Genomic DNA, 15,934 nt, shown 5'->3' with positions numbered 1-15,934 from the left:
AACTCACACTGTGACGGTAGAAGGGGTCAACTTTTGTAGGGTATTTGTCAAACTGCAAAGGGATCAAAGCACAAACTAGTTACTTTGTATTTTGTTGTTCATACCTTCACTTCTGTTGGTAATATCAAAGACTGCCTTTTTATTATTTAGCAACCAACAGAGATAAACAAAAACATAATAAGCACATTTTGCATAAGACTGTGCTTTAGATTTTGCATCCTTCGGAGTAACAGGACGTCTTTGTGCAATAGAGGAAAGGAACAGGCACCAGAGAAGCATCACATGTTCCAAGTACTATAGTATGTTGGGTCAACAGCCTAAATTCATCAGCCTAAATGCTGCCATTTGGTACTTATTGTTAGTTACCAGTACACATTTGAGGAAGGAGGCCATTCTGCCTCTGGCAAAGGTTATCTAGCCCAACAGCATTTTCTCTCCCTGAAAGCTGACATTTTTGTAGTTTGTAATAAAGAATAGAGTTGTGCTCTACTTATCCTCACATTTCTGCCTGGGGTACGCACCATGGGTGGTGCTGGCGTTGGCATGATGGCAGTGGGCGGGATGGCGTGGGGGAAAGGCGTGAAGGTATGCTGGTGTGTATGTTGGTGTGTGTGCTGGTGCTGGTGCTGATGCTGGTGGAACTCGGTCCTCAGGTAGGGCGGTGGCCCCAGAGAGGCCCCACGATCTGCACTCTGGGAGGCCAAAAATCGTGTGTTGAGTTCCTGACGAAGAAGATCTTGCTCTGAAACAAAGAATAAAGCTGTGAGTTCAGGAGCTTTTCTGCAGTTTCCCCCCCCCCCTCCCCCCCGGTGGTTGCTGGGTTTGGCTGCCAGAACCAAGTTTAGGTTTCCCTTATTAGGAGCAAATATCTACTCCCAATTACCACATCACAAAACATGAGGGTCTTCCTTGGATCTTCCCAAAATGCACTGGAGGCAAGAGAACCCTTCCTTCAATTTCCCTTTTCTCCCAGGATTTGTCTTCACTGCAAAGTTAACTCGAGTTATAACTTGAGTGTTGTCTCTAAATCGGGAGAGGTCCACACACGAAAGTCCTTATCTCAAGTGCTGTGATGTTTTTAACTAGCGTCGACTGGAAAGACTAAACTGGCTAAAAGTTGACTGAACCTAACTTGTCAGCTGCTAAACATGACCTCTGTAATATGTATGCGGGCTAACATCACTCAAGTGAAGATAGTCCTCCACAGGGGCGGCTCCAGGCCCCAGCACACCAAGCGCATGCTTGGGGCGGCATGCCGCGGGGGGCGCTCTGCCGGTCGCTGGGAGGGCGGCAGGCGGCTCCGGCAGACCTCCCGCAGGCGTGCCTGCGGAGGGTCTGCTGGTCCCGCGGCTCCGGTGGACCTCCCGCAGGCACGTCTGCGGGAGGTCCACCAGAGCCGCCCTCTCGGCGACCGGCAGAGCGCCCCCTGCGGCGTGCCGCCGTGCTTGGGGCGGCAAAATGGCTAGAGCCACCCCTGGTCCTCCAGTGCCTTCCCAGAATTCCTCCCGTGTCTCCAGGAAGGAGAGAAGTTCTCCCAATATTTCACAGAGAAGGGACTGATGGAGTGGCTCCGCTTATCACAGTGCTAAGAATCATGGCATTCATCCCCAGAAGTCTTAGTGCCACACTCGAGTGAGTACAGCACCAGTGTGGGCACAGCACCTCAAGTATTATATAGAAGTGTGGCTGCTCCCACTCTAGGCTAACTCGAGTGGAGTACTTCAAGTGTAGATAACTCAAGTTAACTCTGCAGCAAAGACAAGATGCCCAGAGGGTTCATGTAATGGGAGTTGGTGCATATGCACTCTAACATGATTTTACCATGGAGAGAAAAAAAGAAACATCCAAAATTTAGCCTCCCAGAAATATTCTTTCCCAGGGTGGAAGGAATATTACTGGGACAGGCTGAACTGATCGTTTGCATTTTTAACAAAGTCCTGAGCATGTCAGTGGTGGGTACATCCTCTGTCAAACAGCCAGCCCTTGTTCTATTGGTCAAAATAAATAATTTGACTTAAAACCACGAGCTAGTTTTGCATGTCGTACCACAAAAATGTTTTTTTTTTCCATGACACATCCAACTCTTACCTGAGTAAGTACTACCAGCTGGATGTCCTGCAACCTGCAGTGTCCCTGAAGTCAATGGAGGTGGAGGAGGCAAAGCCGTAGGAGGGGCAAACATATTGGGGTGATGCGGGTGAGCAGGAGGTTGGAGGGTGGGCGTGAAGGTGTGCAATGGACTGTGGCTGGGTAAAGAGAGGGGAAATGGTGAGGCGGAGGGGTGGTGGGAGATGTGCGGAGGAGGGGCCTGAGTCTTGGCCGGAGTACTGCTTCTGCTGCTGCTGTTAACGAAAAGAGGTCGGGGGGAAATAATTAAGCAATGCATGAAAAGAAGAAAAGCCTCATCACGCCCCGCACCCCTCCCCGCGCACACACCAGAAGTTCCTTTTGGAACATGCGAAACAAACGGTAACTTTGAAATTCCCTTTTATTTCCAATCTACTCTCTAGCCAGAGGAATGGAGGTTGCAAGAGGCTGAGTTCCAAAGTTAAACGGTATCAGCCTTGAACAACGCATGAACGGCGCACAAAGGAACAATCAACTGTGTACATTCATTACTTCATTGTCAATTCCTTTCTGCACGAATGCTTCTGAACCGTTGTTTCAGGTAACTGAAGCTCAAATTAGTGATCTTTACACTAAAAAAAAACAATTATCACTAAATAAAATGAAAGATCGTAGACGATGAGAGACGGGCTGGAGAAAATTGTGACGTCTACCTGCTTATTGTATAATTAATGACTCCCTCTCCGCTCCCACAATATAAAGATCAAGGTAGATTACACAGCAATAAATATGCGTACGTACTGGTTGCAGTTTCCCCCAGTATAACATAGTACAAGACTTTTTTAATGACTTAAAATAGCTAGTGCTTGTGGTTTACTTTTCACTATTTCATGTAATCATCATTCACACTTCTGCTGCATGAGACTCTGAAGGAAAACAGGCTGATTTTGGCTTAAAGTAACTCAAGAGCTTGAGCAGTTGTGGGTCCGATTCCACCCCCCAACTCAAAGCACAGAGCAGCCAAAAAAACTGGTTTAACTGTCTCCTGTGTAGGGGAATCCCAGCTTGGATAGATGGAGGAGGATCCAGTTAGGGCACTAACTGAGAACTGGGGAGTCCTAGGGTCACGTCGCTGCTCCACCACAAATTTCCTGCGTGACCTGGACAAATCACTTAGCCTCGCAGTGCCTCAGTTCCCCAGCTGTAAAAATGGGATAATACCTCACAGGGGTGTTGTGAGGATAAGTACAGTAAAGACTGTGAGGTGCTCAGAAACTACAGTAATTGGGGTCTTACAAGAACGTAGGACAGATATACAGAGCCAGTGTAGCAGCTCCTCCTTTGTTATAAGGTCTTCACCCCAATGCAGCAAAGGAGATTAAGCTAACAGTCGTTCTCAAACCAAAATGGGTCACGACCCCATTTTAATAGGGTCGCCAGGGCTGGCGTTAGACTCGCTGGGCCCAGACTTGAAGCTGACGTCCGAGCCCCACTGCCCCGGGGCTGAAGCCAACACCCAAGAGCTTCAGCCCTGGCTGGCGGGACTCAAGCTTTGGTCTCCCGTCCTGGGTTTGGGTAATCATTTTTGTTCTCAGAAGGGGGTTGTGGTGCAATGAAGTTTGAGAGCAGCTGAGCTAAAGCAAACTAAGGCCACTTTACTTCTGAATAAATATCCACACAGGGATTTAATGTACTTGAACTATGGACCTTTAGTTAATTCCTCTGACCTTTCCTAAGTGTCCCGGGCAGACAAGCCCTGAAAAGCATGTCCTCCTATGTGCATATTCAGCTAACAATTTGGGCATCTTCATCACATTTTAACAGGCTTTCCTTTATTGTGTACAATAGTGTAGAACAGTTTACCTACCTTAAACTGTTGAGGCTTAAGCTGCTGCTGTTATACGCTGACAAAGGCTGAGAGAGACTTTGTGAGGAAGGGTGAGGCTGCACCAGCGGCAGGTTTTGATGGACAGACTGCAGAGGGGACTGTGGCCTGGGCGGACGTTGTACTTGAGGCTGAGGTGCGGGCGGACGCTGGGCTTCTTCTGCGCCTTGCAGCCGCTGAGAGGCTTGAGACTGTGGCGGCTGGGCAGGAGCCTCTGTTCGCTGAACCAGTGCAGGGCTTGGGGAAGGCGCTTCAGGCCGTGGCTCCAAAAGATGTTGGGCCAAAGGCTGAGAAAGCTGAGGACAAGCGTCTTTAGGCACCACAGGCTCAAGTATTGGTTCTTTATTGCTGTCCTGGCTCTTCTCTTGACTCCTTTCTAAGCCTGATATTTTCGGGACAGCCGGCCCCCTAGCATCTTGGTTGTCATTTTCAGCTAGCGTGCTGACACCTGATTCTCTACCTGCAACGCCGAGAGAAAGAAACACAAAATGGCTACGTGTGCAAAGAAGTGAGGAAAAACCAAGTGAACCCATTGCAGCGCTTACATTCTAGGCAGTTTCAGTGTTTTGTCATAGTAGGCTTTTATAGGGATAACATCAACTTGAAATGTAGTCAACTTCCAAAAATGAGTTGAAAGTAATTTCCTGTAGTACACCTGCCCCTCATATTGGTGGTTTTACAATCACTTTTTACCATTAATAAATCTGTGTATATATATCTTCCCCCTGCCACCTTTATTTCAGAAAAGATCTGCACAGTATCTAGCACAATGGGATGCTGGTCCATGACGCGGGCTCCTTGGCGCTATGAAGATACAAATAATAAACAGCAGAAACTGACCACATCCCTGAACCAGCAAATGCTTATGCACATGTTTAGATCTACACATGAGTAGTCTCATTGAATTTAATAGGGCTACTCATATTGCTACGCCCAAGAGTTCAAAAATCACGAGTCAGGCCCCCCAAAATCATTAAACTGGCTTAAATACATTTTTGCTGGGGTTTATATGCCTTCTTTTTAAACATTCGAGGTTCGTATTTTCAAGCTTCTCTCTGCAGTCATGATGGCTGGAAACTTTTTTTTTTTTTTTAAATGAAGCTGAGAAATTCATATAATCCCATGACTCCAAGAGATGCAGTTTAGGAAAAATTCAGGATATATTTGTGAGAGTTGGCAACACTGCTTATGCATAAAATTAAACACGTGCAGAAGTAGTTGCAGGATCCTGGCCTAACTGATTATACAGGAGAAAAAAATGAAACCAACTATTCACAGAGTGCTATCAAACAGTGGGGGAAATGAAAAAGATTTTTGCCTGTGACCTCTTTCAGTGAGTTATTTAGGAGTTACTTGTCAGAAGAATAGCTACAGAAGACAAGAGACCACAATGTGATTTTTTTAAATTGGCACGCTCCGTTAATATCAGTGACTTATTATTATACATTGAATACAGTGGCAACTACGCTCATCAATTCTCAACAACAATCTCCCACCTGAAATACCCTTAAGGAGGTGTATTTAATCCAAGTGTTATAAAAAGGTAGGAGGGAGTATTACTGGAGGGAGATTCTAAAGGAAAATGATTGCAACTGCACACCGGGAGCTTGATTTTCAGAAATGCTGAGCACCCGCAGCTCTCATTGCAGGCACCTGGGGCTTAGCAGTTGGGCCTGCTATGTCTTTGACAACCACCAATGCTGGGGAAAAAGAAATTTAGGAAAAACTATTGAAAAGCCCCCAGGGCTCAGGATGAATATACCGTTCAACGTGTACTCAAGGTTCTAGATACTTCCTTGTGAGGAAACAATTTCCTTACCCTTCTGCCAGTTTTTAGGTGGGAAAAATACTACCGAATAAATAAATGATAAAATGTTATATATCAAAGGAGAATTGTTCACAGCTACGTTTCTAAATTCTTGAATAAGGGATGCAAATAAAAATAACGGAAAACAAGCTATGCATAAAGTCCACTATTGCAAACAATCTCAATTTTCTTGTGATTCCATATTTGTTTTATGGGGTTTTTTTATTTTTATAAAGCCCCAGCTGTTGGTTTCATGAGATTGCAAGAGAATCTCACCTTCCATTAAAACCAACAGAGTATGTTTCTAGCTTTCATGGTTAGGGAGAAAAGTCTGAAATCGTGAAGCGAGTGAGTCCTAACGGCTCAGAAACCAGAAGACAATTTTAAAAAGCCCCAACATGAATTTATTTCTTTTCTTAAATCTCATGATTTTTTTTAGCCAATCCCATGATTTTGGGGACCTGATTTGGGATGGTGGAGGTGAGACTGTTGATGTGTTCATACTCTGTGGGCTCAAATGTATGTCTCTTGGGGCCTTTGCTGTGGAACAGAGGGAAGCAGAATGGAGCAGCAACTGTGCCTACAGAATTTTGCTTATTATTTCTGGCTCTGAGGGAGCTTGGAAAGAGGCATTCCTTGCTTTACTTGTTCAGCAAGTGAAAAGAGCTCCCTCCAACCCAGAAAGACCCTGCCTCGCTTTCCTCATGCCTATCAGCAAAGCCAAACTCAGCTATGGCTCCTTTTTGTGCAGATGTTCAGAAAGCTTGGGTGAAGAAGCAATGACCTTTCCCTCTAGTGCTGCCCTATTGGAGTGGCCCTTATAATGTAAATCATAATGATATCATCCGTCGTTAATTTAATAAAGAGAGCATAGACAAATGTGTCTCAGGAAGGAATCTGTACCTCAGTGGTACTGAGCAATTTGCTAGCTCAGCAGTGTGGCAGTGGAGTATGCTAGGAAGGTACTGGAAACTGTACAGATAGGAAATGGAGAAAGCCGTCGTCTCAGGGGGAACTATGACCTGAGCAGGTTGATAGTGATGCATTTAAACTGTTGTCATCCCTGGAGTTGACCAACAGGGCACTTTGCAATTTGTAATAGGAGATCCAAGGAATCTGGATCAGAAAAGTACAGCAGCCCTGGGACTCTATAAGAATAAAAAGTAATGACTGTGACGAGTGCCCAAGGTGTAGCTCACTGCAATTAAATTGTAGGTTATCAATAACTGAAACTCAGTTTGCATTAATTCTTTGGATCAGTTTGTTTGATCAAACACTGTTAAAAGTTAAAACAGAGTAGGATCGTCCCGTTTGTTAAGACAGGTCCCAAACGTGGAAAGAGAAAAAAAATAAACGACAGATTGCTTAGGATGCCATGGTACATGTCCCCAGTCCCCAAAGGGCTAAGTTATTAGTTTGAGTTTTAGTGAGAAGGCATGCCAATTATGGCTTTGAAGGATTTGTTTTATCATTAGAAACTGCCTACTAGGTGAATATAGTGGTGGTCTGAAAACACATCAGAGGTGACACCTTCAATTCCAGGGGAAGTACCTTTCTCTCAGAGCCCTTCATTTAACCTTCTTGTCTGATATGTTTAATGTCTCTTGGGTGCACAAAATTTATTCAGCACAGCCCTCTGCTGTGAAGTGAAATTCTTTTCACAATACCTACTCCTCCCCTGGAGAAAAAAAGACATTATGAGTCATGGTGTCCCGTGTGTATTTTTTCCACATTGATATATATATCTTCACTGTTCAGCCCCTTAAGTACCATTCCCATGTGCATTAGTTAACAGCTTAGAAGATGTAATGTTTAGTTGTTCCCAATTTATTTTATTTGGGAGATGTCAAATGTTGAACCTGCTCTCTCTCTCAAATCATTACATCTATACTACATCACAAAATGGTATCAAACGTCCAGGAGTTTTTCTTGTGTCAATGTTCCTAATAAATGTATTTTTGCACAACCAATAATTAATATATATAGTCCAGCAAGAACACTGTAGTACACAGTATCCTAATTAGAGAGTTAAAATCCCACAGCAATGCTATCTATTTTATGATTTTTATGGAGAATTTTAAATCTTCTGCAGCAACATTTCAAGGTTGTAGACACAAGTTTTCCCTTAATCTTCTAAGACTTTTTACACATATCATTATTTCTGAATATTTAATTCACTAGCCACTAGAAACTGGAAGGTGAGAGCCCTTTATTTCTTCATGACATTGGTCACCCAATACACAGCTTTCTTTTCTTCTTTAGACCACACAGGAGTTTCTTTCCATCCAAGCAAATTAAAGAATCAGGTGTGTGTCCAAATTTTTATTTTTTTAAGAGCACCCTCAATATACAGTTTTGGGAAAAGTCAGTTTGCTGAATCAGTAATTAGAAAAATAATAATTATGTCACTGATATGGTGATATAGGATTTCCTTTCACTATTATAGTGATGTTGTGCCAATCAGGTATGAGAGTTTTATCAAAAGAATAATAAAAGGAAGTGCTGATAATTCTTTGAGTATTGGAAAAAATAATTTGCTAAGGTTACAGACAAATGGCGTGCATATGAAATCTGCATCAGATTATCTCTCACACTGTACTTCCATTTCTCTAATTTCACCACCTTTCATTTGAAGCAGAGAATATTGGGATTTCTCAAGGTACAGGACACAGATCCCAAATTAATCCAAATGAAGTTACCAAATAAGTTTGCTGTGTCTGCAAGATTACTACTCTGTCAGCTCAATAACAACATCAGAGAAATAGGCCTGGCTGTTAGAACATGATTACCACTCTATCAGCTCAACACCCCTAGAGAAATGAAGACTTTGTGAAGACTTGTAATACAAACACAGAGCTGCATGTGAAATACCAACACTCTGTATTTATGAGTTTATGATATTATATATACATAAAAATATACACACTTGTGTTTTCATGTGTGTATCTGTAATATGCCTCCCAAGGCAACTTCGCTCACATGTCCATAGCATTTTTCTATTTTGAATTAATATTCATTTTCTTTTATTTCTCTGACAGTATAAGCTATTCTCTTCGGCATCACAGGCGTATTACTGTCAAATCTTCTAATACAGGATAAGGAGCTGGTCACTTGAAAATATAAAACTCATTCTGTTGTTTTTTATTGTTCTATTTTCCTTCAGCTTTGACATAGATGAGAGGACTAGAGCCAGATGAATTTTTTTCACATGGATAGTTTATTTGCAGAAAATTGCAGTTTCGGCTGACTCAAAACGATTCACAGATTTGGCATGAATTCGCAGATTAGTTTCAGACAAAAACTTTTTTTTTTTTTTTTGGCCTGCATTCGCAAAGGCCTTAGATGCCATTCATGAAACAGCCAGATGAGATGGAGGTGGAGCTGCCTTCCTTCATCTTTTAATGAGAGCACTCACCTAGGCTGTGAGAAACCTGGGTTCAATCCCCCTCTGTCTGATGTGGAGAAGAGATTTCAGCTTGGGTCTCCCATATACAGGAGAGTGCTATGGCCTGGCGGCTAGAGGGGGGTCAGGGTTGGGTGTGTCTCTGTTTCTCCTGTTGAAGCTGTTTCATTTTGTAAAAAATACTCGAATATTCATTGGGCAAGAGAGTGAGAAGGACTCTATAACCTGGTGGTCAGCGGGACTCACCTGGGAGGTTGGAGACCCAAGTTCAAGTCCATGTTCCAAAGACTGTTTAATTATCCATACACGATGGAACAGCTTTAACAGAAGAGATTGAGCGATACCTCCCTCAGAATATCCCATAGCCCGGTGGATAGAGGCGCTTACTGGCAAGATGGGAAACTCACATTCAAATCCCTGCTCTGCATCACAGAGAGGTGGGGACTGAAACCAGGTCTCCTACTTATCATGTGAATCCACTGGGCTAAAGATCTAAAAGGCAGCAGTGGCCTCTCCTCCACCTCTGGCAGTTTCTTTTGCTTCCTTTTTTAAAATGCCCAGATAGAAAATAAAACATTTTGTTTGACCCAAAGCAATTTCTTTTGTGCAGAATTTTTCAATTTGCCAAAAATGTTTGGTTTCAGATTGACCTGTTTTTTTTTTTCCTGGAACTGCCTGCAAACTAAAAAAAATCAAGTATTCACCCAGCTCTAGAGAAGACAGATCCTCAGCTGGTATAAATTGTTGTCGCTGGTGTAAATTGCTCTATTCTGTCTAGCAGTAACAATTTACACCATTTGAGGATTAGCCTCGAGATATAGGGGTATATGTTTGAGCAGGGGGTTGGACTAGATGACCTCCTGAGGTCCCTTCCAACCCTGATATTCTATGATTCTATGTTGCAACAGTTATTTAGGAGATCCTATTAGATATCTCAGCTATCATACAGAACAACGGCCTCTCATCAATTGTACTGGATAAAGTACACCTTAAAGAGAATTTTTCATTTTCAGCACATAACCATCTTTTATCCTGAATCCCAAAGACAGCAATAAAACTATTGATTATGCAAATTAAAAACATATTAGAAAATATGGTTACTTGCAGCTCTGTCATCTGCTGACACCAATTAGTCTGTATTATGCAAGTATTTGGTACAAGTGAACAGCAAGCCTTGTGACGCCATTTGTACTTAATTCTCAAAGAGAGAAGAATGTCATTTGGTACAAAAGACCTTGCTATTGCCTGTTAAAATGTTTATCTTCTGCATTGAAATGGATTTAATTGTAAACAATAAAGCTGAAGATCAATGAAAAGAACCACTCAGTGAAACTGAACAACATTTGACACTCCTTCAGTCATTGAGCTGCTTCTAGCCTTGATTCGAGAATGCAGAACACTCCAATATTTCACGTGAAACAATTTATTCAATCCAGCCGTTAAACAGAAGACACATCATAAATGTGCCACCTAAATTCTGTATACCAGGAATATAATACTGAAAGCCCTTGGTGTTAGTTTTTTTCTTTTAAAGAGCCTCTTTACTTAACATAGACTCATAGCTTTTCAAAGTAGAAGTGATGTGCAGAACATCTAAATTTCCTTCTATCGCAAAAATCCTGTCAAATGGAAAATACTGTACATACATGCAACCCCTGAAGAGAAAACTACACCATGATAACTCAGTCCTGCTCCAACTCCCTATAGAAACAAATAACCACAGCAAAAAGGTTAATATCTAACAGACACACCTCTTAACTTTCTAACCTATCCAGCTAAGAAGCTATAAATTAGATAATTAATTTTAAAAACCATGAGGAGTCCGGTGGCATCTTAAAGACTAAGATTTATTTGGGCATAAGCTTTCATGGGTAAAAATCACTTCTTCAGATGTAAGTGGGTTTTTTACGGCTTATGTACAAATAAATCTGTTAGTCTTTAAGGTGCGACCGGACTCCTCCTTGTTTTTGTGGATACAGACTAACACGGCTACCCCTCTGATAATTAACTTTGCAACTCTGTTAAGCATCCAAGAGCCAGAGATTGATTGTTAAAAGAAACTTTTCTCAAATGGGATGACAAACTTGCCATGTGGGAAGAAAAGGAAGGCAAATTAACATTCAATGTTAATAAACTGTTTGAGTACTACGGGTCTCCTTTCTCTCCTTGTTTCATTTAACATGCAAGTTGAAGAGATATGGGGTCCCTCAGAACCACACTATTTGCACAGCATATTTAGGAAAATAGAAACACAAGAATTGCAGACTGGAGCAGACTCAACATCCATCTAGTTCAGTATCCTATATCTGAGAAGTGGCCAGCACCAGATGCTTCAAAGCAATGTGTACACAAGAAACAGATGTGGGGTAATCTGCCCCTCATATTAGAGATTGGTTTAAGCCTTGAAGCATAAGGTTTAATATCCCTTCAGCAAAGCTTTTGTCAGTGTTAATTATAACACTGTATATTCTTGGTAACCATATAAATGTCCAAGCCCTTTTCCAGTCTTGCTACGTTCTTGGCCTCAGTAGCTTTCTGTGGCATTGTGTGAAAATTTTTTTTTCTTTTATCAGGTTGGTATTTTCCACCTCTTAATTTAATTAAATGTCTACTTGTTGTCTTGTTTTGAGACAGGGAAAACAGAAGTGGCTCTATCTCCCTTCTCTTGACCAGTAACTATTTTACATACTTATATCATATCCCCGTTTATTCATCTCCTTCTTAAAGTGAACAACCCAAACTTTTCAATCTCTCTTCATATGAAAGTTTTTCCAAGGCCGTGATCTTCCTCATTGCTCTTCTTGACCCCCCTTTAGTTCAGTAGTATCCTTTTAGAGATGGGGTGACCAGAACTACACACATTATCCACAAGGCTATGGTACTGATTTATATAAAGGCATTTTAATATTCTCTTTATTATTCACCATCCCATTCGTTATACATCTTAACTTCTAGCTTGTTTTTTGACTTCAGTTACACCCTGAGCAAAGGTCTTCATTGAATTGTCTACTATGATACCCAGATCCCTTTCTTTATACCATTAATTTCGAACCCTATAAGATCTATGAGTTCATTTTTCCCCTTCCATGTACATTTTTTGCATTTATCAACTTGAATGTCATTTGCCATCTTGTTGCCCATTCACCTATCTTGTTTAGGTTTCTCTAAAGTTCCTCATACCCTCGATGGTCCTCAGTAACCTAAATAACTTTGTGCCATAGGTAAACTTTTCTACTTCACTACTGACCTCCCCCCTCTTTCCATATAATTAAAAAAAAGAAAACCAATGACATAGGACATGGTCTGAATCTTGAGGACCCCCACTGTCAACTTTTTGCCATGGTGAAAATTGCAATTTAATCTTATTCTTTGTTTTCTGTCTCCTAGCCAGTTTTTGATCAATGAAAATACTTTGCCTTTCACCCCATGATGACTTAGCTTCTTTAAAAGCCTCTTTTGTGAGGCCTTGTCAACTGGTTCTCCTTTATCCACTATTTTATTGACATGTTCAAAGAATTCCAAGAGAATAGTGAGACACAATTTTTCTTTGCGGAAACCATGCTAGTTAGACCCTATCATATCATGATCTTCCAGATTTTTTGTATTCTGTTTTTAAATATGGTTTTAACCATTTGCCACGTTCTGATGTAAGGTTTACTGGCCTAAAATTTCCTCAGTCACCCCAAAGCCTTTTTTAAACATAGGTACAACATTTGCTGCCCTCCATTTCTTTGAACAGTGGGTGTTTTAGTGAGAGGTTGCACATTTTTGTTAGCACCTCAGTCACTTCATACTTGAGTGTCTTCAGAACTCTTTGGTTGACCATCTGGACCAGGTGACTTACTGCTTTTTAACTTACCAAGTTGCGTCTCTTCTTTTGACACTGCAATCTCTAAGAGTACCTCATCTTTATTATCAGGCCCTAAAGTGCAGGGATGCCTGATAATACTTACTGAGCATAACTTATACCACTGTCAGTCCCATTGACTTTAACAGGACCACTGTATTTATTTGTTTGGAGGCTTTTCTAGTGACCCTCCATCAACATAAAATCTCTGAATTCCTTTCATGCATTAAATGCATGTAAGAAAAAGCCCATTTATCAGAAAGTCTGTGTGAAGTAGGGGAACATTTATCCCATTTGATGGAGGGGGAAGTGAAGCACAGAAAGACTATGGTCAACATTTTCAAAAGTAGTCTCTGAATCTGATGCCTCTCTGTGCAACTGCCTACTCTGAGACCTTTTGGGGCTGATTTTTCAGAAGCACTGAAAACCAATAGCTTATAATGAGTCAGTGGGAGCTGCAGGTGCTCAGCACCTCTGAAAACCAGGTCCATGGTATCCCAAAATGGATACCCCAAAAACCAGAACCATCTGCAATCAGAGAACAACGAGTCTGTAACACAGCTGGGAACAGAACCCAGCTCTCCTGAGTCCCAGGCCAATGCTGTAACAATAAGACCCTCCTTCCTTCTCTGGGAGAGTAGTTAATGCTTGAGGCCCTCAGCCTATTAATTCCCATACACATAACACTGGGTTTTGTTTGCTCGGGATAGTACTCTCCCTCTCACAACATATATACAATACATATACATAGCATAATACTGCTTATCTTCTGAAATTACCACTAAGGAGAGGTGTGAAGGGAGGGTTTGTTTTTTTTTAATACTAAATAAAAATAAATAAATAGAAACACTGGATACTAGTCAGTAAAAAAAAAATAGAAGCAGCAGCAGCAGACACCATGGTAAAGCTGGATTTTTATGTCCCATTTTCAATAGGTTCCAGCGAACCTTAACATACAAGTAACTCTCACTGAGATGAAAAATAGATTGGTCTTATCCCCCCTTCCTTGCCCATTGATTTGCTTCAGCCACAGAGCTACATAAAATGCTCATGACATTGGCTCATCCAGCTTGGATGTGACAGGATTACTTGAATGAGCTTGAATAAAAACTGGCTTTCAAAGGCAGCTTGAAAAGTATCACCTTATGAACACTGATCGAATTTAGCATGGCAGCTCAGTTTAATATATGAAGGACAAAAAGAGCTGTGTGATATGTTTATACAGAAGAATAACACATTTATTCCCCTAGAGAGGTGTCACAGCCATAACTCACTAGCCACATAACACTGCGTTTCCTTTGTAAATTTGTTCTGTAGCGCCAAGAATCCCCTCCCCCGCCCTCCTTAGTTTTACAGTGAAGGGTTTCAGAGCAATCTTTAAAGCACAGTGTCAATATAAAAACATAGTTTTAAAATTGCTTTGCTTCTCTGGCTAACACAACCTCCATGAAATTAACTGTAAAATATCATAAGGTAATGATCACAATTTCAGTGGCTTGCTTTTTACAGCAAGTTACACTGGTTTTGCACAGTGAAACTCCACTGATCAGCATCACTGTGGGGTGTAATCATGCACTAGCTTAATACTAATCTACTTGAGCTCCCAACACTGCAAAGGAGATGTCTGAAATTACAATAAAACTCTTTCCACGTAAATTCAGGAGTTCATGGACAGAAACTTGTTTGCCTAATCAGGAGGGTAGTAAGCCTGTGAATTCAATGGGGCTATTCATGTGAGAAAAGGGAACAGGGTTAGACCCCACACAAATATATCTAATTGTATTAGGTTTGTAAACCAGCCCTGTCTCCAGCCTTCCATCCCTATCCCCTTTTTAAACTGTCTCAATTTGGGTTCTGAAGCTACTTAACAGCATCCTTAAAAAAATATATGTTGGTGGTAAGTTGAGGCCTGTAAGTTACATGCATGTTTCCTCTGGCTTGCAAGATTTCTTTGGAGCTCCAGTAATACAGCACATCAGCTTCCTCCACTTCTCCAGGTGAAAGCCTGGTAACATTTTAGTGGGTTTTTTTTTTTTTAAATTCTATTACTACCGAAGGGAATAGGGACTCAAATGACTGACGTGCCTGCAGCCTTAATTTCCCCTTCACCAAGTTTCTTGTGTTGGACTATACCATATAAAGTCCTCAAAAGGTGTAAAACAATGTGGCTCTATTGAAATCAGATATATGTGCCCCTTGTTTTTGTCTGTTTCTTTATTTCATGATATGATATGGTCATTTAAAGCTTCTTTTGGTATGTAAAAAATGTCCCCATAGACCAAATTCTGTCCTAGGGAACGGTCATAGAATTTAAAAGAGATTAAGCAAGTAAGACTCTACAGAAATAATAATAATAAAAAACCCTATAAAATGTAGCAAAAAATGAGTTCCTTTCTATAGCTTAAAAATCAAACAAACAAACAAACAAACAAAAAAACCACCCTATAGGAATCTATAGCAGGGATATAATGTTCTAGGAAATTCCACAGACTTATTCAAAAACATCTATTGAAAAGATCTCATTTTTGATAAAGTCCTACAGGATTTTCCATGAGGTCACACAAAGAACTTCCATATCATTCCAAGGGAGGTGCATCTGTGTTTCTGAGGGCCTTGTGTTGTCCTATGGTCTTTCATTGCCATTCTCCACCTGAATGAGCACCAAGTATCATAACACAAGGATCTGCTTTGCCTAGACATCTCCTTTCCTTGCACATCCCTCCCTCCTCCCACCTTCTTTAAATCTATTGAGCATTGACTGGTTTGTTCCAATTACTGGAACTGACGGGCGGCATTCAGGCTTGCGGCTGTCCTCCATCCCTGAAACTGTACAAACAAATTGAGGGGAAACTGACTATTTGTTTTAGTCAAATTAATTTTCAAACATTGAGGCAGGGAGATGACGGGAGCTTGGCAGGGCACAGA

The 15,934-nt window shown here is 41.4% G+C and overlaps 1 protein-coding gene across 15 annotated transcripts in view; it reads right to left on the bottom strand.

Moving 5' to 3' along the window:
- Positions 1–15,934, bottom strand: part of AUTS2 (activator of transcription and developmental regulator AUTS2) — a 1,197,597-nt gene that overhangs the window by 26,667 nt on the left and 1,154,996 nt on the right. For 10 of the 15 annotated variants that reach the window (XM_044993664.1, XM_044993662.1, XM_044993666.1 and 7 more), the window contains 4 exons: positions 3,935–4,412; positions 2,089–2,342; positions 501–742; positions 8–52 (listed from right to left, as the gene is read on the bottom strand). In XM_044993664.1, coding sequence (XP_044849599.1) covers positions 8–52; positions 501–742; positions 2,089–2,342; positions 3,935–4,412 — 1,019 coding nt within the window. The remainder of the gene's footprint in view (positions 1–7; positions 53–500; positions 743–2,088; positions 2,343–3,934; positions 4,413–15,934) is intronic. The other 5 variants (XM_044993658.1, XM_044993671.1, XM_044993657.1 and 2 more) reach the window with 4 other exon arrangements.

Source organism: Mauremys mutica, chromosome 19, assembly GCF_020497125.1.
Source record: "Mauremys mutica isolate MM-2020 ecotype Southern chromosome 19, ASM2049712v1, whole genome shotgun sequence".
Lineage (NCBI taxonomy): Eukaryota > Metazoa > Chordata > Testudines > Geoemydidae > Mauremys > Mauremys mutica.
This window is presented reverse-complemented; position numbering and strand designations above follow the sequence as displayed.